Genomic DNA, 25,605 nt, shown 5'->3' on the forward strand with positions numbered 1-25,605 from the left:
AAATGAAAGCAAGTAGAAAGAAAAATCACAGTCCAGGCTGCCGTGGGTTCTGACTAGGCAAGAACGGGATGGGGCGATGTGCTGCTTTGTTCTCTGTAGTCCAAAGGCTGGTGCAGGTGCTGGATATGGTGAGAAATGTGGCTAAATCAGATTACTCGGGTACTGCTGTGTGTTGCCCCTGCCTGGCAGCATCCACAGCTCAACATCCACTGTTGGTGGGTGCTGTTGCAGACCTGTGGCCTCACACACTGGGTTTTCCCCCCAAAAGTGCTCTCTTTGAAAGGTGCTGTGGTTACTGCTGCCCAGAGTAGTAAGCTGATACAAAGCTTTTCTAGGCATTGGCTGGGTCTTTTTAAGTACAACCTGGGACCTGGCAGACGACTTCCCCTGCTCCAAGGAGATGAATGAAATCCCAAACACTCATTCTTTTTAATTTGGAATCGATTTCCTTGAAAGAAGGTATACAAAACCCAAGCAGCAACAAATCACCATCCCTCCCCTCTTGCCAGGTTTGCTGGTGGACTCCAGAAGCTAAAACCTGAGTCCAGTTTGGGCTTTTCTGTCAAACCAGCTGCGGGGGTGCTCTGAGCCAGGCAGGAAGAGCAATTGTAGAAATCCACAGCAGTAAGTTTGAGGCTCTTGGAAAAGTCCTTTAAAGAGAAGGGCTGATGGAAGTTGAGCTCTGGGTGTCCCTAAGAAGAGGGAAGGTCACTTGTCACCCAATGCCAAATGACTTCAAACTGTAAGCTGGTTTTTTTTAGTCACTTGGCAAGGATTTATGTTTTCCCTGAAGGCAAAGCAAAGATTAATTCCCCTTTAACCACAACTAAACCCCGTCTGACTATAGCCCAAAATACAGAGTTGTCAATCCTTTAGTAATCAAAATACAACAGCAGTGCTACACATGCTGAGGAGAAACAGCAGAAATCACCCCGGGGGGATCACTTACATGGTGAGTAGCTCTGTTAGTGGTTTCCCTCTTCTGTAAAACAAAAAGAGAATGATGTTAATGGGTTGTGGTATAAAACTGAAGGTGTGGCTGTGTTTTGCAAGGTTTGCTTTCAAAAAGGAATAAAACCAATTTAAAGCAGGACGGGGTGAAGCCCCTCAGCTCAGTCTGGGTTCCTGCCTTGTGCTCCATTGATTTTCAGCCTGCTGCTGGCTCGCTGTAGTACTAGGACACAGCAAGATGCTCATTACAGCAATCCCACTTCTCCCATGGAAGGAAGTCACTGTCCTTCCAAAGAGCTGCGGTCAGAACCCTCAGCAGCAGGACAGGTGCTCACAGCTGCCTTTACCTTTATTTTCCACTTTAAAATCGGATGGGAGGAGGTTGTCCTGTCGGTTCCCCAAGACAAAGCCCAGGAAGGAAAGGATGAGAGCATCAAGGATGCCGATGATGCAGAGGATGTAGGCCCAGCGGACAGTGCAGGCACCCAGTGTGTACTTGTCCGTCTTATCCCCACACATGCGCTTCACCTCGGTTGAGTCCCAGCCGTCGGGGTAGATCAGACAACCAATCATCAGCCCAGTAGCTGTGGGGAGAAGGAGATGTGACAGCACAGAGTCATGGAATGGTTTGGGTTGGAAGGGACCTTAAACATCATCTACTGCCAGCCCAACTGCCACAGCCAGGGACAGCAGCCACAAGCTGCCCAATGAGCTGGTGTGTGGAGATGGCAGGTGGAAGATTTAGATCACACACTAGGAAGAAATACTTCCCTGTGAGGGTGCTGAGGCGCTGGCACAGGGTGCCCAGAGAAGCTGTGGCTGCCCCATCCCTGGCAGTGCTCAAGGCCAGGTTGGACACAGGGGCTTGGAGCAAGCTGCTCTGTGGAAGGGGTCCCTGCCTGTGGCAGGGGTTGGAGCTGGAGGAGCTTTAAGGTCTCTTCAAACCCAAACTAATCTATGATTCTAAGAGCATGACCATGATGCTATGGACAGATAAGATACTACGTGCCACCAACCAGGCTTAAAGAGCTCTGTGGTTGCTGGTCACACATGGCTCTGCTCTACTGCCACTGCTGCAGCCAGGGAGGAGCAGGGCACAGCGCACTGCATTCCAAGGAGCTCCCTATCAAGGACACACTGCTGCAGCATCTCCCTTTGTTGCGTTGCCCAGGCAACACCTCTCCTGCCTCCTCACACATCCCAGGCCCTGTGCCTCCAAAGAAACACTTCCTCCAAGCAGCACCCGGATGGGTTTAGTCTGTGCAAGGTGGAGAACCTGCTGTTGCTTCATGCCTGGCCAGATTTTAGCTTATGCTTTGCTAAGGTAGAGCTGCCGGCAGCAGCTCTGCAGATTAATTCTGCTTGTTCAGCTGTGGTGGTTCCAGCCCAGCCAAGAGCCACCAGCCCCTCCTGTGGCTGCTCCCAACACCCAACCCCAACACACACAGCCCAAGAGCTGCAGGCTCTGCACATTGCCTTTGTGGCTTTGCCACAGGAGTGGCAACAAACTCAGTGCCAAAGGGCCATCTTCTGCCAAAAATGTCCCAAGATCTCCAAAGCGCCTTTTTCTTTTTTCCCACACACACATTCAGAGAAATGGTGTTTGCTCGACAAGAATGACCAGGCTCAGGAGGGAGAAGCTGAGCTCATCCGTGAGGCTCTGGGGTGTGATTCAGTTGGACTTGATATCAGCCCAAACCATGGTTCTATGAAGCAGATGTTTGTCTCTGCTCTTCTTGGACATCTGCAGCCTCCTGCAGCAGCAAGCTGCTCCCTGCCATGGCCTCGTGCCTCTTCTCTCTCAGGGGACATTTGCCTCACGCTTTGCTGATGGTTTTTCCCTGGGGACAGAAGAGTGGCAATGCCAGCAAGCAGCATCCCAGACTGCAGGGAGCATTTCTCTTAATTGAGAAGCAGCTGTTTTTTCCTGTATTTGATTACTGTAGCTAGCAGGGAGCAGGGGCACAGAGAAATGGGGTAAGGTGCCCAGAAACCACCTCTTTGGGGAAGAGGCACCCTGGAGCACAGCAAAAGCCACAAAATAGATCCTCTTGTCACCGTCATAAAATAACCCTCAGAAATGCTGCAGCACCAGCCCCGAGATGGCTCCAAAGCTCTCTGTTTGGGGCAGAGAAACCAGCTAAGGGATGATTCAGGCTCATCTATGTGGGCTGAGCACCTGCATCAGGTTTCTCTCCGCCATCCAGCACAAAAACATATGTAAAAGCCCCAAATACAACAGCAAAGCCCTTCCCTGCTAGCGCTCCCCAGGAGGCTGAGCTGCCCCAAGCCTCTTATCAAAAACTTGGCTTGAGCTCACTTTTTCAGCCAGGATCTGGAGCAGCCCCGATGCCATGGGGGGTCCCTGCCATGGGACGATAGATTGAATCCATGAATGATTCAGGAGTGGCTGGGTTGGGTTTCAGCCGAGGCTTCAACCACAGGAGCTGGGTTACCAGTGTCTCAGGTGTCTTCTTGTGCCAGAGGAGAAATGGAGAAGGCTGGAGATCCACGGGGATGAGCAGAGGGATGTGGGGAAGAGCAGAAAGACAGGAAACTGTGGGTGGTGGTGCCGAGTGTTACAGTCAGTCCCCTCCTCCTGTTCCACTTCCCCAGTACATCATCCCCTGAGCTCAGGGAGTTACCACAATAACCCAGCAAACACCAGCACTGTCTCCCTGCTTAATTCCCGCAGGATCGGGCACACAGGAGGCCCTGCAGCGCTCAGTGCTCTTGGACTGATGATGCTCTGAAGTCTCAACCCCGCTGCTGCCTGGATTTGCAGCACGGAGCATGGAGCATCAGGAGTCTGCTGGGTCTCAGCTGCTCTGACAGGCTTTGCCTGCTGCAAAGTCGCCACTGGTAACCAGTAATGGAGCAAATGGTGCTTGAAGGTTGCACTGGGGACCACTTCCTGGCCAGGCTCTCCCCCGGCAGAAGCAAAGAGGGAAAAGCAGCTCCGGATGGAGCATCAGCATCCCCCGCCCCCGAGCATCACCCCGAGCCCCCTCACCTGCTGCCAGCTGCATCCAGGCACAGACCTTATAGACAGTGGCTGCGTTACAGAAGAAGAAGAGGCTGAAGCAGAGGATGGAGCCGATGATGAGGAAAGTGGAGATGCCTACGAAGAACATGGCTGTTTTGAAGGCGCTGGAGGGGATGGTGCCGAAGTCGAGGGGGCTGCCCTTGCAGATGAGCTCCCCGGTGAGCGCGTTGCCGATGCAGTAGGAGAAGAGGCCGAAGTAACCGGCCTGCGGCGTGTCGATGCTGTCACCGATCCAGTACGGCTGGATGAAGGTCACGACCATCAGGATGGAGAAGCAGAGGGTGAAGAGGGCCCAGAGCAGCCCCATGGCCCGCGCGTTCCTCACGTAGTTGGTGTGGTAGATCCGCGCCGCCTCCTGCGCCGGCAGCAGCTCGGGCATGGCGGGGGCTCACGCACCGGCACCGGCACCGGCACCGGCCCCGCACGCGGGCGCCCGGCGCTGCCCCGCCCCGGCGGGAGGCTCCGGAGGCGGCTGGACCGCCCCGGGGGGCGGCGGCGAGACCCCCCCCCCCCCCCCGGCACCGGCAAAGGGCAGGGGAGGAGCCGGGAGGAGCCGGCGCGACCCCGGTCCTGAGCTGGGGGAGCGGGAGGAGCCCCGGGATGAGGCCTGCACCGCCGGGATGTGCCCTGCGTCCCCAGGGTGAGCCCCGGCATGGGCCCTGCACCCCCACGATTCTCCCTGTGCACCCCCGGATGTGCCCTTGCGATGGGCCCTGTGTCCGCAGGATGCACCCGAGGATCTGCCTCTGGGATGAGCCCTGTAGCTCCAGGATGTGCCCTGTGCCCCAAGGCACATTGCCTCTGGGATGCGTCCCGAAGCTGTGCTCTGCACCCCTAGGATGCTCCCTTGGGATGTGCCCTGTGCCTCCACTGCGGGATGCACCTTGGGATGTGCCCAGTGCCTGTGGGCTGAGCCCTGTGTCCCCAGTGTGCGCACCAGGACCTGCCCTGGGCTCTGTTCAGGGTGCACCATGTGTGCTCTGGGGTGCACCCTGTGCATCACTGTGCCTCTCATAACATGCTGTGTTTGCTGGGTTGTGCCACGTTCCCCCAGCATGTGTGTCAGGATGGGCCTGGGCTGCACCATGCAACCCTGGGCAATGCTGGGATGCTCCCCAGGATGCGTGTTGCCTTAAATGTGTGCCTCAGGATGTGCCAGGGGATGTGCTGGAGCCCCCAGCATGTGCCGTGTGCCCCAGAATGTCCCCTGGGTGCTGTGCTCCTGTGGCTGCTCCCCTCTGCCCTGCCTGCTGGTGTCACCAGAGTCTTCCTCCACTGGGTGCTGCATCACCGTGGTGGGGGCTGGATGGCCTGTCAGCTCCAGGGCTGGCTGTAGCTGCAGGCAGGGAGGGGACTGCCCCAGAGTCCCATGTGGAAAGAGAAACAGTTCATGGGGCTGCCAAGACACCCCACAGCACCATGGGCAGCCCCAATGGGCTGTGGACACTTGCAGGGGACCTCTCTCCAGAATCACAGAACCACTGAACCATAGAATGGTTTGTGCTGGAAGGGCTCATCCAGTTCCAATCCCTGCTGTAAAGCTTCTCCAGCTCCAGCCCCTGCCATGGGCAGGGACCCCTTCCTCTAGAGCAGCTTGCTCCAAGCCCCTGTGTCCAACCTGGCCTTGAGCACTGCCAGGGATGGGGCAGCCACAGCTTCTCTGGGACCTCACAGGGAAGAGCTTCTGCCTAAGAGCTCATCTCAGTCTCCCGTCTGGCAAGTTAAAGCCATTCCCCTTGGCCTGTCCCTACAGGCCCTGATGAAGAGTCCATCTCCAGCATCCTTGTAGCCCCCCCTTCAGATACTGGAGAAGCCGCATCTGCCCCACATCCCAGGGGACCACAGAGGCATGTGCCAGCGCCATGGTCACCCCACAACCAGCACCAGCCTCAACATCACGCCTGCGGCCACTGAAGGCCATAAGCATAAGCATTGCCAGGCAGGAAAAGCTGTGCCGTTCCCAGGGCTGTTTTCCTTTCATCAGCCGCAAAATAACCAGCAGTATCTGGCAGGACACAGGCCCCCATGGGCTGGGGACCTCGGTGGGCTCCAGAGCACCCAGTGAGGCCACACCAGCAGGGGCTGGACTGGCTCCTGCCACGCTTTGGGACTTCTCGAGCGGATTTCTTGGTGTCTGTGCTGGTGACGTTTGAGGGGTGGAGGATCTGATGGAGCTCCTGCCATAGCGCCAGCTCTCCCTGTGAGCCCGTCATCAGTATCCAGCACAGAGGGCACCTCAGAGAGGAGGGAGGAGTGGAAATTCCCACTGGGAAATGCAGGAATGCCGTCACTTCTTTGCCAAAGGAGGTGCCAAGGGGGATGTGGGCATCGTGGGACTGTCACGTGGGGACAGCCTTGGCAGCACTGGCCTCGCTGCCCCGATGCCATGAGCTGGGGTGCGATAGGAGCAGCCGCATCAGCTGACGGAGCCACCGGCTATAAAGCACCCGCCTGCCCCATGGCAAAGCCACAAGCGAGCCCACCATGGCCAACGTCCTGTACCCCTGCATGCTCCTGGCCATGCTGCTCCTGGCCGAGGCTGTGCCCATGGAACAGGAGCGAGGGCTCGTCTTCAACTTGGTAAGAAGGACACTGACCCCCACCCTTGGGACAGCCCGAGTGCTGCAACGGGGCACGGCAGGGGGCTTGGAGGGGTACGAGAGCAAAACGTGCTGCGACTGCGGAAACTGAGGTGGACGGGGATGGCCTTGGTTGGCTTCCTAGGGTTGTGAGGGGTCCTGGAGCCTGGGAAAGCAGCTGTGTAAAAGGCGATGGAAGCCTGAAAGTGCACGAGACCGCAGCTGTCAGCTGCCTGTGCCAGCCATTCCCATTCACACAAGGAACGGGGACGGGGAACAGGCTTTCCCTGCGCTGCCCCCGCCCTATTCCCATGAATCCAGCAGAAAACAGCAGTCAGAGGGGGTGCTGGGGCCTGAACACGGCCCCGCTGCAGGGTGGGAGGCTCGGGAGCGCTGCTGAGCAGAGGAGAGGCAGAGCTGGCTCCCGACGCCCCCCAGAGCGGGGGTCAGGAGGGAGCAGCGACCCGGCCTCACGGCGCGCCCCGCGGTGCAGGACGCGGGGGAGCTGTGTCTGCAGAGCGCGCAGTGCAAGAGCCACTGCTGCCACCGCGACAGCGGCCTCAGCCTGGCCCGCTGCGCCCCGAAGGCGGCCGAGCTCCAGGAGTGCTCCAGGAAGGTACGTGCCGCCCTGCGCCCGGGGGCACCGCGGGAACCGGGCCGGCCGCCCCCGCTGCACCGAGCCTTGCTCTCCGCAGAGCCTCTACGGGGTGTACTACAAGTGTCCCTGTGAGAGAGGCCTGTCCTGTGACGCCGACATGTCCATCGTGGGTGCCATCACCAACAGCGACTTCGGCATCTGCCAAGACCCTGCGGAAGCCCAGCAGTCGCGATGAAGGAGAAGACCCCCTAGTACCCCGCCCCTCCCCCCCCCCCTTTTCCCCTCCCCAGGGATGCCAGTACCTGCCTGCACTGCCCCGAGGAGTCTGTCGAGTAAAGAGCATCTTCTACTGAGCTGCGAGCCGGCCTCTTCACTCCATCCATCCCTCCCTCCATCCCTCCATCCATCCATCCATCCATCCATCCATCCATCCATCCACCCACCCATCCACCCACCCCTCCATCCATCCATCCATCCACCCACCCATCCATCCATACATCCATCCATCCATCCATCCATCCCTCCATCCATCCATCCATCCATCCATCCCTACATCCATCCATCCATCCACCCACCATCCATCCATCCCCATCCATCCATCCCTCCATCCATCCATCCATCCATCCATCCCTCCATCCCTCCATCCCTCCATCCATCCATCCATCCATCCATCCATCCACCCACCCATCCATCCATCCATCCATCCACCCACCCCTCCATCCATCCCTCCATCCATCCCTCCATCCCTCCATCCATCCATCCATCCATCCATCCATCCATCCATCCATCCATCCATCCATCCATCCATCCCTCCATCCATCCATCCATTCCTCCATCTATCCCTGCATCCATTCTTCTATCCCTCCGTCATCCATCCATCCATCCCTCCATCTATCCATCCATCCCTCCATCCATCCATCCATCCATCCATCCCTCCATCCATCCACCCACCCACCCATCCATCCCTCCTTCCCTCCCTCCCTTCCTCCCTCCACCCACCCACCCACCCACCCATCCCTCCCTCCATCCACCCACCCATCCATCCATCCATCCATCCATCCATCCATCCATCCATCCATCCATCCATCCATCCATCCATCCATCCCTCCAGCACGGGCTGGGGACAGGAGGGCCTAGGAAAAGCCACAGGGCTGTGATGGCTTTACCCGTATGTGTGTGCACATCGTACGTAACTGTACAGTAACCTGGGCCTGGCCAGCAGTGAGCCATGGGGTGAGCTCTGCTCAGGGGGTGCGTTGGCAAAGGGGGTGCAGGGGAAGCTGCAGCAGTGCTGGGATCAGAGGAAGCCTTTGGGTTGGGCCAGACACGGTTTATTGGCTCCTTTCTGGTTGGAAAAGTCCCGTAGAAAAGGTTTGTCACTGGAGAAGAAGGACTTGGAGGTGGTGTGGAAGCTGGGGGTGCTCAATGTGTTGGTGGTCATGTCCACCTCTGCATGCGGCTGGCTCAGGGACTGTAGCGACAGGACAAGGGGTGATGGGTTCAAACTGAAATAGGGCAAGTTCAGGTTGGATCTAAGGCAGAAGCTCTTCCCTGGGAGGGTGCTGAGGCGCTGGCACAGGGTGCCCAGAGTAGCTGTGTCTGCCCCATCCCTGGCAGTGTTCAAGGGCAGGTTGGACACAGGGGCTTGGAGCAAGCTGCTCTATGGAAGGGGTCCCTGCCCGTGGCAGGGGCTGGAACTGGATGGTTAGAAGGTCCCTTCTAACACAAACCATTCCATGATTCCATAATTCCATGATTCTATAGAATCTATACAGACCCTGCACTCCAGGAGCCCTCCTCCTCCTCGGGGTCTGCAGACGAGGCCATGAGGATGCTGAGTGTGAGTCCTCCTTGGAAGGTGCCGCACAATGGCAGTGGCTGTACATGCCATGCAGGGGGATGGAACTGGATGATCTTAAGATCCTTTCCAACCCAAACCATTCCATGATTCCATGATTCCCCTCGTGTAGCACCTCCACCAGCAGCAACTCTGGGTGCAGGATGTGCAGGAGCTCTGGGAACTCAGGCTGGAGCTGGGGAAAGGCAATGGGGGGAGCAGCCCTGCAAATCCCCTTAACCCTGCCCTGGGCAGGGCAGCTGCAGGGGGTGATGCCCAGCTCAGAGCTGTTGGTTTGGGCATGGGAAAGGGATGCAGACCTGCTGGGGGGAATGAGGAAGAGGAAAAGGCACCTACCTGGAAGAACTGGGGGGGCAGCAGAAGGCGAGGGGGTCATTGCAGGGCGATTCTCTGGGGACATCTTACATGTTTCTACCCCTGGAGACAGAAGGAGCACCAGGCACCCACAGGCTCTGGAAGTGGCTCTGCACTGGGTTGGGGGGGGGGGGAGGAGGGACAACACAGAGGCCAATTCCTGAGGATGCCCTGCAGGAAGCCTTCTTTCCAGGGTTAGGGCATCTGCCGCTGCAGAACCCCCAGGGGATGCAGGTGGGAGGGTGCCGCAGACACCCGCAGAGGGGTCCCTGCTGCGGTGCTGGGGACATGGGCGGCAGCTTGGGGACAGGGCAAGGGATGCTCTAGGGCTCTTCAAGCCCGGCTCAGCAGAGGTGTGAGAGGGTAAATGCTGACCTGGAGTTTAGTTCTAAACCCGGGGTGGGTGGCAAGAGCCTTGAAGGTTTTGGCATTGTGACTGGGGGGTCCTGGGCAGGAGATCACCAGGTCCATGTCCTCAGGAGAGAAGCCCGGAGGAGGTTGAAGATGGGGAAAGGGACAGGGACAGCGGTGCCTCTCCTGTGGGCAGAGCGAGGGGACACAGGGACATGGGGAGACTCCCCAGCCTCACCATCTGCATGGGGTCCTCAGCCATTCCCCACTCCGGAGAGGCTGGTGTCACCCAGGAACACATCCTGAGGCTACCGGGAGCTCTGCCTGAATAGGACCAGATCTGTCTGGGGCTTTGCATCCCTGGCCTGGGCAGGATACGGCCAGGCCTGGGCAGAGGACCAGCAGAGGACCAGCACAAGACCAGCACAGGACCAGCACAGGACCAGCACAGGACCAGCAGAGGACCAGCAGAGGACCAGCACAGGACCAGCACAGGACCAGCACAAGACCAGCACAGGACCAGCACAGGACCAGCAGAGGACCAGCACAAGACCAGCAGAGGACCAGCACAAGACCAGCACAAGACCAGCACAGGACCAGCACAGGACCAGCACAGGACCAGCACAAGACCAGCACAGGACCAGCACAGGACCAGCACAGGACCAGCACAGGAGCAGCACAGGACCAGCACAGGACCAGCACAGGACCAGCACAAGACCAGCACAAGACCAGCACAGGACCAGCACAGGACCAGCACAGGACCAGCACAAGACCAGCACAGGACCAGCACAGGACCAGCACAGGAGCAGCACAGGAGCAGCACAGGACCAGCACAAGACCAGCACAGGACCAGCACAGGACCAGCACAGGACCAGCACAGGACCAGCACAGGACCAGCACAGGACCAGCACAAGACCAGCACAGGACCAGCACAGGAGCAGCACAGGAGCAGCACAGGACCAGCACAGGACCAGCACAGGACCAGCACAGGACCAGCACAGGACCAGCACAGGACCAGCACAGGAGCAGCACAGGAGCAGCACAGGACCAGCACAGGAGCAGCACAGGACCAGCACAGGACCAGCACAGGACCAGCACAGGAGCAGCACAGGAGCAGCACAGGACCAGCACAGGACCAGCACAGGACCAGCAGGGGGCAGCCGCAGCCCGGAACCCCCCTGCCGTGGGGATCCCCCCCCCCAGCCCAGGGGCAGCTCAGCCTCGGGTGTGCGACGGGGACCCTGGAATCCCCACAGCCCTGGAGCCCCGCTTTGGGGGTCACCCCTTCTCTGCAGAGGGGGGACCTTGGCGGGGGAAGGGTCAGCTCCTGGTGCCTACGATGAGGATTTTGCATGTACCTCATCGTTGGGGTGTCCTTATGTTGGCAGGAGGAGGATGGGGGAGGCGGAAAGGTGGGAATGGGGTGGCTGTGCTGGGAGGGAGGGCACACATGAGCACACCCCCCCCCCCCCCCCCCCATCTGTCCCTGTATTTACTGGTGAAGCGGCAACTTTATTTTGGCAGCTCGGGACTGGTAAATATTGGCTTAAACCGACAGCCAGACGCCTGACTCACGGCGTCTTGACAAACACAGGAAGGGGCCCCCAGCGAGCGCGGGGTGCTGCCAGCCCCGGGGGGGCCCTGCGCCAGGGTGGGGGCACCCTAAGCTGAGGGGGGGAACAGGGCATCCCCCCTGGGGGGAATGGCACGGACCCCCCCATCGGGGACCTTGCCTCATCCTGGGGTGGAAGCATTGGGGTGCTCTCCCCGCACCCCATCGCCGCACTCCGCACCCTCATCTCCGCCCGTTCACCCCGGGGCTGCCCCTGATGTGTGCCCCCCCCCGCCGCGGCCCTCCCCGGGCTGTTCCCCCGAGGGTACAGGATGTTCTCGCCTCCCTCTCCCCAACCTCCCTCCTCCCTCTCTCCCCCTTCCGCAGCCATCGGCCTTCACCTCTTCTCCGCCGCGCTGCTTTAACCCTTCCCTCGGCAGAGCCGCCCCTCCTGCATCGCTCGTTTCTATCGAGTTTCACCCCAAAACAAGGCCGTGACGCTCCTGCTCTGCACATCCCGGGGGTCCCTGCACCCCCAATTGTCTGCGCCCCCCCCTTGTACAATGTAGCAGCCTTCCCAGTTGGTGCCCACCCAAAGCCCGTCCTTGCAGACCTTGCAGACCTTGCAGACCCCTCCTCAGCACACACAGAGCACCCCCAACCCTGCCAAAACCCCCCCAAAAAGGGTGTTGGGGGGGACGGCCAGCCCCAGGGAGGTAATTCCTGGGGGGTTGAACTGGAGGACCCCAGGCAGGCAGCAGCCCCATAGCACCCTGCTTGGGGCAGTGATAGATGGGGTGATTCTCCTGTCCCCCCCTCCAGTTTGCTGCAGATTGGGGTCATGCAGGGGCCTGATCCTGTGGCAGGGCTGGGGGCACTCATGCAGTTTGGGTTGGAGAGTGCTGGGGGTGCCTTTGCTTCGTGGGTGCTTGTGCCATGGGAAGTCACCCAAGGGCTGCACGGAGGCATCTGGGGGTGCACGGAGTAATTTGGGGGTACCCCAGAGGGGGGCATCTGGGGCTGCCCCTCGCTTTTGGCTGGAGGTGGCCACTTGTGGCTGCAAGGCAGGGGCTGTAGGGATGAAGCACGTCCCTGCAGGGTGAGGGGCAGCCCAGCCAGCACCCGGGGCTTGGGGCACTCCAAATCCCCCAGGAGATGCTCCTGGTCAGTCACCTCATGCCCCATCCCTGGCAGTGTTCAAGGCCAGGTTGGACACAGGGGCTTGGAGCAAGCTGCTCTATGGAAGGGGTCCCTGCCCATGGCAGGGGTTGGAGCTGGAGGAGCTTTAAGTTCCCTTCAACCCAAACCATTCTATGGTTCTAACCCGTGCCTGCAGCAGCAGAACCCTCACAGCAGGTCCACAGTGGGGTGCAGCCACACCACGCACCCAGCTACTGCCTCTTTAGGAAAACCCGATGGGGTTTTCCTAAACCTGGGCCAGGTTTTCCCAGGTCCCAAGGAGGTGGTTTGGGATGGAGCTGATGTCCCTTGAGCTCTTGCTGGAGGAACCTTTCTAGCAACAGCAGAATAAATATAACGGATTCATGAAAAGCTCTGGTTTGCCTCTTCTTGCCAAAACCAATTGTTGAAGATTTCTCCCGGCCTCTCTGGCTTTGCCTTCACATGTGACGGAGGGAATAGCGCCTGATGCTCTCCTGTTTTTCCACTCTGATAGTTTTCCCGGGGGAAGGACCCGGTGGGAAGGGAAAACCTCAGCTCTGGGCAACCCCAAAACCTGGCTGGGGGTCCCTGTCACTCCTCTGGGTTGTTTTTGGGCTGGGAGCACGGCCAGGTCCCGTGAGGGACCTGTTAGGGTGATGCTGTGGAGATGCTGAGGAGTGCCAGGAGTGGTGCTGGTGAGGTCATGGTGGGGAGGGAAGATGCTGGGGAAGGATGCCGGGGGCCATGATGGGGGGTGACGCTGGGGGGGATGCCTGGGGAGGATGTTGGGAGGATGCTGAAGGGGATGTGATGGTGGGGTGCCAGGAGTGATGTTAGGGGCTGATGTTGGAGTGATGCTGGAAGGATTACCTGGCGGGAAGGGGAAATAGGAAAAGGACGTTGGGGGCTGCTGGGGGAGTGCCAGGGTGATGTTGGGGTGACCCCGGGGGTTGTTGGGGTGATGCCGGGGGGTGGCACTGGCCTCCGCGCAGCTCGCCAGCAGCCCGCGGGGCGGAGCTGGGCCGCGGGGCCGCTCTGCCCGGGTGCTGACTCAGGCTGTTCCCGGCGCTCCGCGGCCGGTACACGCTGTCCCGGCCGGGCCCTGGCAGCCCGCCCGCCGCCGGGACGGGGTGCTCCGGGCGGGGGCCGCTCTCGACCCCGCTCCCGCGCGGCCGCTCCGCGCTCCCGGTGCGGCTTCAGGGGCACAAAATCCCGGAAGCTTCGGGGTGTGGGGGGGGGGACCACGACAGCAGCAGAGGCCTGAGCCACGCTGCTGTGTGTGCTGTGTGTCCCCCCCCCGGCTCCCATCAGCGTTGGGGCACACAGAGCCGTGTCCCCGGCGTGGTTTTGGGGTGCAGCTCCCTCCGGCAGCAGCATCCCCGTCGCGCAGCGCAGTCTCCATCCCCAGGGGCTTGCATTCTCCTCATCCCTGCACCCAGCACAACGAGAGGGACCAGCCGGTACCCTCCAACCCCCCCCGGCCCCCCTATCCCGGCGGGGAGCCCCCGCCTCGGCGGAGGCTGGTACAGTTCGTTACGTCCAGACCGGAATGTACTTTGTGTTAGAAGTGGCCGCCGGCCAGGACGCCGGAGCTGGACTTTATTTATCCTCCCTGCTCCGGCTCTGCGGCATCCTGCCCCCGGTGGTGTGGGGCTGGGGGACCCCTGGTCCATGCCTACTCACCCCCGACCCCGCTCTCACCAGCCGGGGGATCCGGGGATTTCCCTCTTTTCCTCAGCGGGGAAATAATCTGGGAAAACAGCCTGTTCTTCCAGCCCGTGTCCGGGAGGCAAATGGGGACTCAGGGGTGGATCCAGCCTTGGAAAAGCCTCTGGCTGGAATTGCCCCCGCCTGCTTGCATGCGTTTGGATCACAAAGCTGGAAATTTATGGATTGGAAATGCACAGGGAAAGGGGCAGCCCTGGCCACACTGGGGGACGGGGCAGGCACTGGCCTGTGATGGAGCAGGGGCTGCTCAGGGGGTTCCGGGGCAGGTCTCTGCCCTTCTGCGGCTAAAATCTCATTGCAGGAGCCGTGAATCGAGCAATGAGGGAGAACAGAACCAGAGGAGGGACCATCCCAGGTTGGATCCGGTTGCTCACCACCGGCCAGGCTCCATGAGGACACCAGCATCCCTCCCACCACCTCTCCAGTGGGAAGATTTAGGGAGGGCTCATGCAGACAGCAGCTTGGCAGCTGCTTTGCACCCCCTGGGTCAAGCATCCCCACACAAAGCAGGGGTGAGGTCCTGCCCTGCTGCCCTCACCCCGTGTCCCCGTATGTCCCGTGTCGTTCCCCCCCCCGCCCGTCCATTCCCTGCCGCCGGTGCAGCTGCACCCACGGGCGGTGGTGAGGACACGGTGTCCTCCTGCACTCTGCTCCGGTTGTGCAACACCCGGCTGCACCTCCGGTAAACACCCGGCTTCCACCACGCTGCGCCCCTGCGCCGGGCACAACCCGGGCCCTCGGAGCGGGCACGTACCGGGGAAGGGGGGTGCAGGCGGTGAGACTATGGCATCACCCGGCTCCCAAAAAGCTCCTTTGCTCCCCAGAATGGGCATTGGGCAGGTATCTGGCTGCCGGGGGGGGGAGGAAGGATGCATTCGGGGTCACCCGAGGAGCATCCTGCGTGGGTCACCTGTCCAAGGCCACCGACTTACAGTCGGGGCCATCTCTTTGTGTCGTGACACGGGGAGAAAACCCATTTCCTCTGCTCTCCAACGCGCCCCCGAGTCACTGATGTGGCTTTTAGACGTGAAGCCGAGGCGGAGGGACGCGAGGCAGATTAACGCCGGTTATTTTTAGCAGAAGGCAAGGATGAATAAAAATATCCCCGATTTTTAGGTTTATTTCTGTTTTCGTCAGGAACTGCTGCTCTCACATCACACGAAGTGCTCGGGGATGGACGGTCCCTGGGATCTGCTCCTCGTTTTGGATGGGGGGCAAAGCTTCCCCCAGATCTCCTGTCCCTTCGGGGCAGAACATGTGCAGGCAGCTGGGGGAACAGGCAGTGTCCCTGGCAGCCACTCCAAACCCAACCGGGATTATTTATGGAACAGATTTCTTCCAGGTTGTGTTACAGGGATGGAGGGGACGAGGCAGACCCCAACACTAGGGTTCGGGCATCCCACCCCACAAGAAAGCAAAGTGAGCTGGTGCTGGCATCGCAGTAATTCGCAGATACCTGTTAAAACCCCACCCTGGTGCTGCTTTGCCCGTATTTTGAGTTTATATTGTATATTTTTAATGCAAACAAAAATTGGGGTGCAAGGACAGTTGGGGTGCTGGACCCCTTCACTGCTGTTGTCGGATGTTTCAGAGCTTGGGTATTATCTGAGGGGCCTGCACGAAATTCCTGATGTTGGGAACACCCAGTATTTCTTTGGTAAATGGGAATTTAAAGCTCCCGGGCAGGAAATGTGTAAAACCCGGTAACAGAATTCATCCCGGGTTGTTTTGCGGCCGGGGAGACTCAGCCGGTACTGGCGGGCTGGGTCACTCGGAGCCGGGCGGTGGCGGCAGCAGGTGGGTCCGTGCGCCCGTCGGTGCCCCCGAGCGAGGTGCCCCGGAAGGATCGGGGCTGCCGAGGGCTGCGGGGCCCCGCGTGGGGCTGCGTGGGGCCTGTGGGGCTGGGGCGGTTCCGTCTGAGGCTGGGGAAGCGCTGTAGGGGTGTGCGTGGGGCTGGAGAAGCGCTGTAGGGGTGTGCGTGGGGCTGGCGTGTGGCTGCGGGACCCTTCCTGGGGCTGTGTGAGGCGTTGGGTCCTTCGTGGGTCTGGGGAGTCGTGTGGGAAGGGCATGAGCACAGTTATTTGTGTGGGTTTTGTGTGCTGTTTCCTTGGAGGTGCCGTGGGTTTGGGTCAGGCAGTGATGCTGCGACTTGGATATGCTTAGGTTCTATCTCCAGCCTGGTGTTCCCCGAGCAGGAGTAACTTCCCAGGGGGGCTCAGTTTTGCAGCCCAAAGGTGGGATGCAGGGGTCCCTCACTGCGAATACTAGAGACCCTGTTGGGATGCTGGTCCTTGGCCCTGCTGTGTTGTAGGTGATAACAGCAACACACACAACGCAGGAGGATGAAGGTGAGGGTGTGATGGAGCTGGGCGCCCACAAGGATGGGATGCTGGTGGAGAGGTGTTTGGGGAGTTTTTTGGGGGGTTGGGACTTGTGCTGGAGGAAATGTGTGATAGCGTGAGGAAAAAAAGCCTTAAACCAACAGGTTTCTGGTGCAGAGTTATCGCTTCTGCTGCAGCCTGCTGGGAGGTGACGGGATGTGGCCTCTCTTACAGTTTCGGGCTTGGAGGATGGAGTGGGACTGGTGCTGGAGCCGTTTAGGGGGGAAGGCTGGTCCAGTGCGGCTTCTTGTCCTGCCCGGAGCAGAGATGGCTGCTGGCCTGGCAGCTTGTGCTCTTACTTTTCTTCTTTCTTACACAATTAAATAATCATAGCTTCCCAAGGTTGTATTTGCCCAGCACAGGCTTGAATTATGTTGATCTCCTTTCCCGGCGCTGTTAGAGCATCTTTCTGCTGGGATGAGCCAGCAAATAAGGGCAATTCCCAAGTAAAAAACCAAGTTGCATCCTTCAGGAGTATCACTGCTGTGTAACTGGGTGTGTTTTAACTGCCAGCTTGCAGATTAGCTGTAAAGCTCGAGATGCTCAGCACTGAGACCCTGCTCTGTCCAGCCACAGCTCCCTGGGCTGGCTCAGAGCAGGGGAATGTTCTTGAAGTGTTTGAGAACAATTGTTCTCATTTGTTTCTACTTCTATACTGTTTAATATTTTATTTTATATTCACTCTCTCATATATATGCATATAAAGTTGTTACAGCCCCTTGAGGGATCACTGGAGCTCGTGCCAGTCTCATGCATACATATCACAAGGAAATAATAAGTTTCTTAGCAAAGTTGGGGGGTTCTGTGTTTATTTAGTTTAATGTGGTATGTTTGTGGGTGTAAGGAAATGGCCATGACTGTTCTACTGTACGAGTTGTTCTTCTCATGGCCCTGACAGGCTTTTTCTGTAATCGGTAACTGTGACTGCAATCAGGATTTCTGCTTTTGCTAGTGAGTGTGTTGGAAAATGAAAAGAATCGGAGTAAAACTGTCAGAAGTGAAGAGGTGGGGTGAGGAAGAACTGAGATTAACTCTTCCTCTGCCCCATCTGCATCAATGGTAGCACCGCTTTTAGGAAATTAGCCTCTTTAAATCCAAGAGTACTTGAAATGGGAATATTTCTATCATAGAATGGCTTGAGCTGGAAGGGACCTTAAAGGTCTTCCAGCTCCAACCCCTGCCACGGGCAGGGACCCCTTCCACTAGAGCAGCTTGCTCCAAGCCCCTGTGTCCAGCCTGGCCTTGAACACTGCCAGGGATGGGGCAGCCACAGCTTCTCTGGGCACCCTGTGCCAGCGCCTCAGCACCCTCACAGGGAAGAGCTTCTGCCTTAGATCTAACTTGAACCTCCCCTCTTGAAGTTTTAACCCATTCCCCCATGTCTTACTGCTATTTATGTTCAATTTAATCACTTAATTCAATATAAGGAGTTGTGGGACGCACCACCTCACCAAGAGCCTCATCTCTGACGTGTGACCCCCATTGTGGCTCCCCCCTCATCCTTCAGCAGTTCACGTGGGTGTGTATGTGTGTGTGCACTCATGTTCACATGCATGTTTCCACTGGGCTGGTGGGAATGAGGGTGACCTGGTGGGTGTGTAACATTGTCCCCAAAGCCACAGCATTCTCAGCATCATCCTGATCCCCGAGTACCTTGCAGGGTCCCCCAGTGACGGCAGTCCTGGTCCTCCAGTGTCATTTTGGCCATTCGTGGCATTTCCTTCTCCTTTCCAAGAAACCCTGATTTGGCGTGGGAACAGGCTGGTGTTCCACATGCTGGGAATTGTCATTTGCGCGATGAAATTTGGCGTTTATAGAGCCCTGGTACACACATAGCTTCATAAAAAAGTTCCTGGGTGCCAGGTTATTTCTGGCAATGCCAGATGCCAAGTTGGGGATCCCTCCTTTGGGATCTCAGGATGCTGCCAAGTGCTTGTGCATGGGGATAAGTGAGAACATAAGGATAAAATACACATTCCAGCTGCTGTGGGTGACAGTGACTGGGTGGAAAGTTGTTTGGAGTCTGTTGCAAGCAATGAGATGATTTTAGAAATTAAAAAAGATGAAATAAATCCAAGTTCAATTGTCAAATTTATTCTGAAAAAGAAAAAAGGCCAGATTAAGACAGAATTGGCAGACAAGGTGTTCCTTGTTTATTCCCATTGGGTTTTTATTTTAGTTCCCCCAAGCTGGTTCTTAAAATGGGGTTTGCTCGCAATGGTGTAGCTGCTGCCAGGAGGATACTCTATGGAGGGATCAGTGTTACCAGACTGTGCTGTCCAGGGAATGGAACTTCATGTTTTATAGCCAGAGGTGGAATATTTCTTTCCAGTGTCCCGAAAAGCCTGGCTAGGTCTGTTCTCCCTGCTTGCGTTGACCAGGGGAGAAGACACGGTGAAAGGAGCCTGCACATTTTCAATGGCAGAAACCCCAGTTTGAGGTTGCCAGGGAGTGGGTCGCGGGATGTCGAGCACTTTCTCACTTTTTAGGGGTGGTTTATGTAACCTGCTTGACTATATTACTGTATTTTTTTCCCCTCTCCAGTTACATAATCCTAATTTCTGAAAGCATTAGGAAATGGAGTGCTATTCTGTGTCTGGATAATGGCCTCTGAGCTTCTTCGGATGCTGCGATGGGCCCCTCTGCCAGCAGTCTCCCGGGAAGCTGAGGCAGGGCTGAAACAGCCCATTCTACACTTACTATTACTGGTTCTTAACTTATTTTTTATGTTTTACCATCATCTGAGACCGTGTTAGCTCCTCCAGGAGTGGGGTGGGTGCAGGCTGTTGCCTCTCCCTGCTTTGCTGCTGGCTCCGGCATTCCTGGGTTTTCCAGTATTTCTGGGATGTGCTACCTGTGGCAGAGTCTTGTCTTGATTTTTGTGCTGGGAGCAGCTGAAATCCTCAGGGGTAGGAGCAGAAGAGCATCAGTGTGTAAAACCCTTGATCGTGTCCCATCCTGGTACTTTCTCCTCTTGAAAGAGCAGCAGCCCATAAATGTTTATGGCTTTTGCTTTTCCCAGCATGTGTTTGTGGTTTGGAATAAAGGAGAGGGAAAAATATATTGCTTGGGGGTTTTTGTCCATTTTACTTTAGAGGGTGTTGTGTCTCTGGGCACTCACACTGAGGGGATGGACCACGGGCTGCTGATGGGATGCTTGCTAGAGAGCCAAAACGAGCTTTATCCCTGCATCATCTTACTTGAAGCAACCTGGAAATAAATGATTTGCTAATAACCAGATTGTCTTTAATGGGTTTATATTGTAAACTGTGGTTGGGGGGCAACACCTTGTTGAAAGCCTTTTGCATGTTGCCATGGCTCCTGGGGGATGCAGAGGGGCTGAACCCATCCGTCTGTTGGAATATTTATCCTGGCAGGGAGCAGCAGCCATTCTGCTCAGTTGTTCTTCTCGCTGCAGCTGAAACTTGAGGGCAGCCTCTTCTTCAACATATTTAAAAAGGGAAAACCAATCATTTATGACTTGGATCTTAACTAAAACTGCTTCAGAAGCTCAAAAATATTAGCTGGGCAAAATGATTAGCTAGGCAAGTGTGATGGGAGCACATGCTGTTGTATTTAAGTTAGCCTCATGCAGTAGTTCCTTTCGGTGTTCTCTTAATTGCTTAAAACTCTTCCCTTGCTACCTCTCTTCTGTTACAGCACCAGCACCTTCTGGTCCTTGGGAGGTGGTGGGTGGGCACATCCCTTTCCAGGGTGTCCCGCAGGGCAGGTGCCACTGCGATGCTCAAGGGATGCTTGGCAGGTACCGGGGTCTCCATGGGCAGGAGTTACCCCTGGAGCAGCAATCATGGATAACCTTTGGTCCCTGGATCTGTTACGGTTTGCCCTGGCCAAGATGGAGGTTCGTCAGGGTGCTGGGCCATGAAAGCAGCTCTATTTGTGTTTTGGCTTTTTGTTTGAATCAGAGTGGCCGTGATGGGCCCAATGCTTGCACAATGTGCATGCTAGGATGTAAATCAATCCATGTGAGTCTTAGATAGAGATAGTTTAGATTTAATGGCTTCCCTATTTATGTTAAAGAAGGGGTGGGAAGTCAGAAACATAATTAATCTCAAATTGAAGCTGTGATGTATGAGTGGGAGAAGTGGCACTTGATGTCTGAGTGCATCCTGCTGTGTCGGGATGGGGCTGAGGGTTACGTGGTGCTGCTTTGGTCGGGTTTAAGAAGGTCATGTTTTCTCAGGAATCCCAGTTTTAATTTATTCCCAACTCACACACCATCTTCCTGGGTCTCTGCTTCTCGGGCTTGTGTTCCAGGAGCCTTAAAACACCCTTGTCTTGGGGAAAACATTGCTCCGGGCTTCCCTCTCCCGCAGTGTGGGGACTGTTCACTCAGGAAGCAGGGTCTCTGCTCCCAAGGAACAAGGGATGGGACAAGAGGAACCGGCCTCAAGCTGCCCCAGGGCAGGTTTAGATGGAGCTGAGGAACAATTCCTGCCCCAGAGGGTGCTCAGGCATTGGAACAGGCTGCCCAGGGCAGGGCTGCAGTCACCGTCCCTGCAAGTGTTCACACAGCGTGGAGACGAGGCCTCAGTGCCACGGGTTAGGGGTGGCCTTGGCAGTGCTGGGAATGGTTTGGCTTCATCTTAACAATCTTTTCCAGCCTGCTTGATGCTGTGATTCTCTGATTTTATTAGAAAAAACTAGTTTTTGTAATTAAGGGGAAGCAAAACCACGGTGGGACAGCGCAGAGAGCCTGGCTGCTGCGCTGGGTAGGCTGGTCTTCGTTATCTGCCGGTGGCTGCAGTAGGATCAGGTCCACAAGCTCCTGCCTAGTTCGAGGGCTGGGATTTGGGGCAGTGCTCACTGCGATTTGGGGCAATGCTTGTGGCATTTGGTGTGAGGGTCACCAGGATGTGGGGCCCCATGTTTCCCCCTTGCTGGTGCATTCAGATTTGCTGGTTTTAGTCTGACCTTTTGCATGTTAAACTCCCTCCTGTGTTGCAATCAAAAGCTTTTAAGGCTGTTGTGGTGCCATAGAAGTGCTTTGTGCTAAGTATGTCTAAAAAAAACCAAACCCCTGCTCTTATTTTTTCATCGTGCTAGTTTTCATCCTGACTTTCAGCACCGGTCAATAAAAAAGTTGGACAGAGTATAGCCTTTTCTGTTTCTTCTTTCTTTGTTCCCCCCTTTTTTAAGCTGATGGTACGATGCTGAGTGCTGTTTTATGGAAACAGACGGTCAAAACGTTGTCCCGTGGCTGCAGGGAGCAGGGGAGCAGCCATGGGAGCTTTTGTCCATGGTCTTATCACCCCTTTCTGACCATAGTAGAGCTGGGTTTGTGGCTTAAAACAGCCGTCTCTGTTCTCCCTTCATTTTAACCCCTGTTTGAGCATAAAGTGTATGTGGGTTTTTTATGTTACTGTCTTATTTTTAACTACTTCCTGTCTTCTTTACCAGGTTTTGGTGTGAAATCCTCACCCTGCCTCTTCTGGGTGCGCACATCCAGACCCTTCCTGGACTTCCCGACGTTCTCCAGCGATCGCATGGTGGCAAGGTGAGAGCCCTCAAACCCCTCCCCAGCCTTTCTGCTGCTTTCCCCTCGGGTGAGCCTCTGGCAGGGATCTGCAGCAGAAAGTTTCCATTTGGAGCTGGCAAATTCCCGGTATGCTGATTTCTAGGAAACGTGGCTCGGGCTCGTGTGCTTGGTGAAACCCTAGCATGTGTGATACCTGTCTGTCCTCAGCCCGGCGTTGGACATCTGCATCCCATTCTCTGCTCGGAAAATAAGAATTTTCTCCTGTTTCTTCAGGCTGGAAGATAGCAGCGCTCATGTAGAGAGGGAACTGCAAAACTAAACGGCTTGGGTTTATGGTGTGGATCTTTGTGCAGTGTGTGTTGCTGTTGTATGGTGTGCATCCTCCTGGTACCATCGTTGGAAAGGCATGTGCAAAGAGGAAAGGGCTCTGAGGTGTATGGGGCCGCTAGTGATGTGGTTTCGTGATAGATTTGGCATTGCTGGGGAAAAGGTTGGACTTTCTCTTAAAGGTCTTGTCCAACCTGGTTCATTCTGTGGTTCTCTGTGCCCACTGCATTTCTGCAAGTGCCCATGCAGTGCGCTGGTGTTCCTGCCAGCCTGAAAACCACACACCATTGAAGGGTAATGAAGGTGGGGAAGGCACCAGCCATTGCCCAGCTTAAAAAGACATCAAGAAAAGCCCTTTGTTTCACCTGCTTTAAAAAAATAGACAAAAAATGTTTAATTATCTGATGCCGCAGCTGAATTAATGTCTGTTTGGCAGTGCTAAAATGAGGAATAAAGTCACAACGGGACATGCCGGAGGATGCTCAGTCTGGGCAGCCTGGCCCTTCGCAGGCAGCTTGATTGCACATGGGCATCGACTGCTCATGAGTATCAGTCGTGGTGATGCTGCTTTTAATCTGGAAGAGGGAGCAATAATATTTGCAACTGCTGGTGCCAATGTGTAGGACAGTGTTTGGGAAACCAGCAGATTTGCAAGAAGGATGGATGCAGCCTTGTTGCTTTTGAGCAGTTGAAGGGGTGGATGAGAAGGTGCTGCAAGGGCTGGAGCATCTCTGCTCTGGAGCCAGGCTGAGAGAGCTGGGCTGGGTCAGCCTGGAGAAGAAAATGCTCCTGAAGGGGAGACCTGAGAGCAGCTCCAGTGCCTAAAGGGGCTGCAGGAAACCTGGAGAGGGGCTTGGGACAAGGGCCTGTAGGGCCAGGCCAAGGGGAATGGCTTTAACCTGCCAGAGGGGAGACTGAGCTGAGCTCTTAGGCAGAAGCTCTTCCCTGTGAGGGTGCTGAGGCGCTGGCACAGGGTGCCCAGAGAAGCTGTGGCTGCCCCATCCCTGGCAGTGTTCAAGGCCAGGTTGGACACAGGGGCTTGGAGCAAGCTGCTCTAGTGGAAGGGGTCCCTGCCCGGGGCAGGGGTTGGAGCTGGAGGAGCTTTAAGGTCCCTTCCAACATGAACCGTTCCATGATTCTTTGAGTTTATGTTCCTTTAGTGGGGCGGTGTGCTGGCACCGTGGGTCAGGATGTGCTGGTCCAAGTGAAGCGCGTGTTGCACACTTGTAGGAGGCTTCTGAACTCGCAAGCCTCCTTGTTTGCTCAGCTAGAAGCACTTTAATATCTTTTATGTTAATTAATGCTGAGATAGTTGCACTTGAAAAAGATTGTGTCCAGATGTTGAAACCTCTGGATTTCAAAGCTTGTTTATTATAACTCGTAAATGACAGATTATTACACTGAATTTTCAGGTCATCCAGTAGAGTGGGGACTGATTAAAAGCAAATGAAACCTCCAAACCCTTTCCTTCAGCAGTGAGGAATAAATTCATCCTTTTGTGTGACCTGGGGAGGGTGGAGTTGGTGGCTTTGGGTCCTGACCAGCGACTGGAGGTACAGGCCAGACCCCAGCACCGTGCTTGGAGCTCAAGCAGGGGTATTTGTGGGCTCCGGGCTCCTTCAAAGGACTTTGCTTCAGAATAGAGGGAATCAAGTTGTGCAGAACTGCCCCAAAGCAGCTTTCCTGGGCGGTGCTCTGGACTTTTTTACTCCCTTGTCTATGGCTTTTATTCTCTGTGCATGGAAATTCCTTTTGTCTTGGTGTCCTTTCAGTGATGTTCTGATGCATTGCAGGATTGCTGCCCGTCTGGGTTGAAGAGGGCGCCCCAGCCTGAGGGGGTTTAACTCTTCAGCACCCTCTCTTCCATATTTAGACCCCAGGGGAATAAAGCAGTGTGGGCGATCAGAGCGTTTAACCTGGCTTCACTGACAGACTGACAGCATTAAGCTTGTGGCTAAGAACAACGGGAGAGCAGGATCTGCTTCTCGTGTCAGAAATACCCAGAGGCTTTTGCACGGGGTAATGAATTGTTTGTATCCCTGCTTGTATCCAAGGCACACGTGGTCCTGCAGCGGGAAGATCCGCACTGACAGCTCCAGCAAGCTCGCAGGGCTCTCACCAGCAGTCCCTGGCTTCCCGGGGGTTAAATTCGGGGAGTAGCAGATATCCCCCCCAGCTGTTTGTTTCACATTAATTGGGATTTTGGACCCCAGCCAGTCTCCTCCCGTTGCTCCAAACCCGAGATAAGTGGGAGCAGCGTGGGGTTTTCTCTAACCTAGGTGGAGCCGCTCTCACTGGATGGAGAAGTCTTGAGCTCTTTCATAATGTGGACCTCATCTTCATAGCCGGTCTTGTGGGCTCCATCCCTCCCACTGCTTCTGACGCAGAGCGTGTCCCCTCCTGCCTGCCTTGGCCAGCTTCCCTGGATGACTCCACTAATTGCTTACGTAGAAAAATAATGAGAAGGATGCGTGTGGTGTATTTTTAGATGTCTCTTGGTGGGATTTAGCAACCGGCAAACCAGAGCCAGCACCTCCCCATCCATCTTCTGCATCCCAGCACTGGCTGCTTGGTGGACCTTGGGAGGTTCTTTCCTAGGAGGTGGAATTTCTTATGCAAGCTGCTCCCCTTTTGTGCTCCTCCTGGCCCTTAATACCACAATAAATGGGTTATGGATGTGGTTTGTGTCCCTGATGCTGCGCAGGATCTGTGTCGGGAAGCCCTGAGCCACAGTGCCAGTGATGGGCACCACCACTCCTCACTCAACTCCAGAAGGATGGCCATGGTGGTGCTAGGTGGCTTGGAGACCATATCAGCACCCAAATCATAGAATGGTTTGGTTTGGAAGGGACCTTTAAAGCACATCTAACCCAGCACCACTGCAAATACCAGTGACACCTTCCACTAGAGCAGCTTGCTCCAAGCCCCTGTGTCCAACCTGGCCTTGAACACTGCCAGGGATGGGGCAGCCACAGCTTCTCTGGGCACCCTGTGCCAGTGCCTCAGCACCCTCATAAAACACTGCTTCCAAAGTAACCCATGGTTTGTTTTCCAGTTTATCATCACCCAGAGATAATAAGCCTCTCCACCAAAGCTGCTGGTTTTAGTGGTTTTATTTAGGTTTATTATTTAGGAAAGGCAGCAGACAAAATCTTCATTCATGTTACCCCAAAGCCTGTGATAATTGAGCACTGCAGCAAGTAGTTTCTTATTTTTTTA

At 56.2% G+C, this 25,605-nt stretch overlaps 3 protein-coding genes across 3 annotated transcripts in view; 2 read left to right on the forward strand and 1 right to left on the reverse strand.

Moving 5' to 3' along the window:
• Positions 1-436: 436 nt before the first annotated feature.
• LHFPL5 (LHFPL tetraspan subfamily member 5) lies at positions 437-4,441 on the reverse strand. The gene is made up of 4 exons (XM_057403709.1): positions 3,965-4,441; positions 1,299-1,535; positions 950-982; positions 437-692 (listed from the first exon to the last, which is right to left on the reverse strand). The coding sequence occupies exons 1-3, from the start codon at positions 4,374-4,376 to the stop codon at positions 966-968; spliced, it is 666 nt and encodes a 221-aa protein (XP_057259692.1). The 5' UTR covers positions 4,377-4,441; the 3' UTR covers positions 437-692; positions 950-965.
• A 1,996-nt stretch (positions 4,442-6,437) lies between these two features.
• CLPS (colipase) lies at positions 6,438-7,409 on the forward strand. Its single transcript, XM_057403743.1, has 3 exons — positions 6,438-6,577; positions 7,070-7,192; positions 7,272-7,409. Exons 1-3 carry the CDS (start codon positions 6,482-6,484, stop codon positions 7,407-7,409), a joined length of 357 nt encoding a protein of 118 aa, XP_057259726.1. The 5' UTR covers positions 6,438-6,481.
• An 8,505-nt stretch (positions 7,410-15,914) lies between these two features.
• Positions 15,915-25,605, forward strand: part of LOC130596296 (uncharacterized) — a 35,136-nt gene continuing 25,445 nt past the window's right edge. The window contains exon 1 of the mRNA XM_057403753.1: positions 15,915-15,975. The gene's annotated coding sequence lies outside the window, so the exon portion shown is untranslated. The remainder of the gene's footprint in view (positions 15,976-25,605) is intronic.

The sequence above is a fragment of the Pezoporus wallicus genome, unplaced genomic scaffold (assembly GCF_028554395.1).
Source record: "Pezoporus wallicus isolate ANWC-B61680 ecotype Strahan unplaced genomic scaffold, APGP_CSIRO_Pwel_v1 contig_5863, whole genome shotgun sequence".
Taxonomy (NCBI): domain Eukaryota; kingdom Metazoa; phylum Chordata; class Aves; order Psittaciformes; family Psittacidae; genus Pezoporus; species Pezoporus wallicus.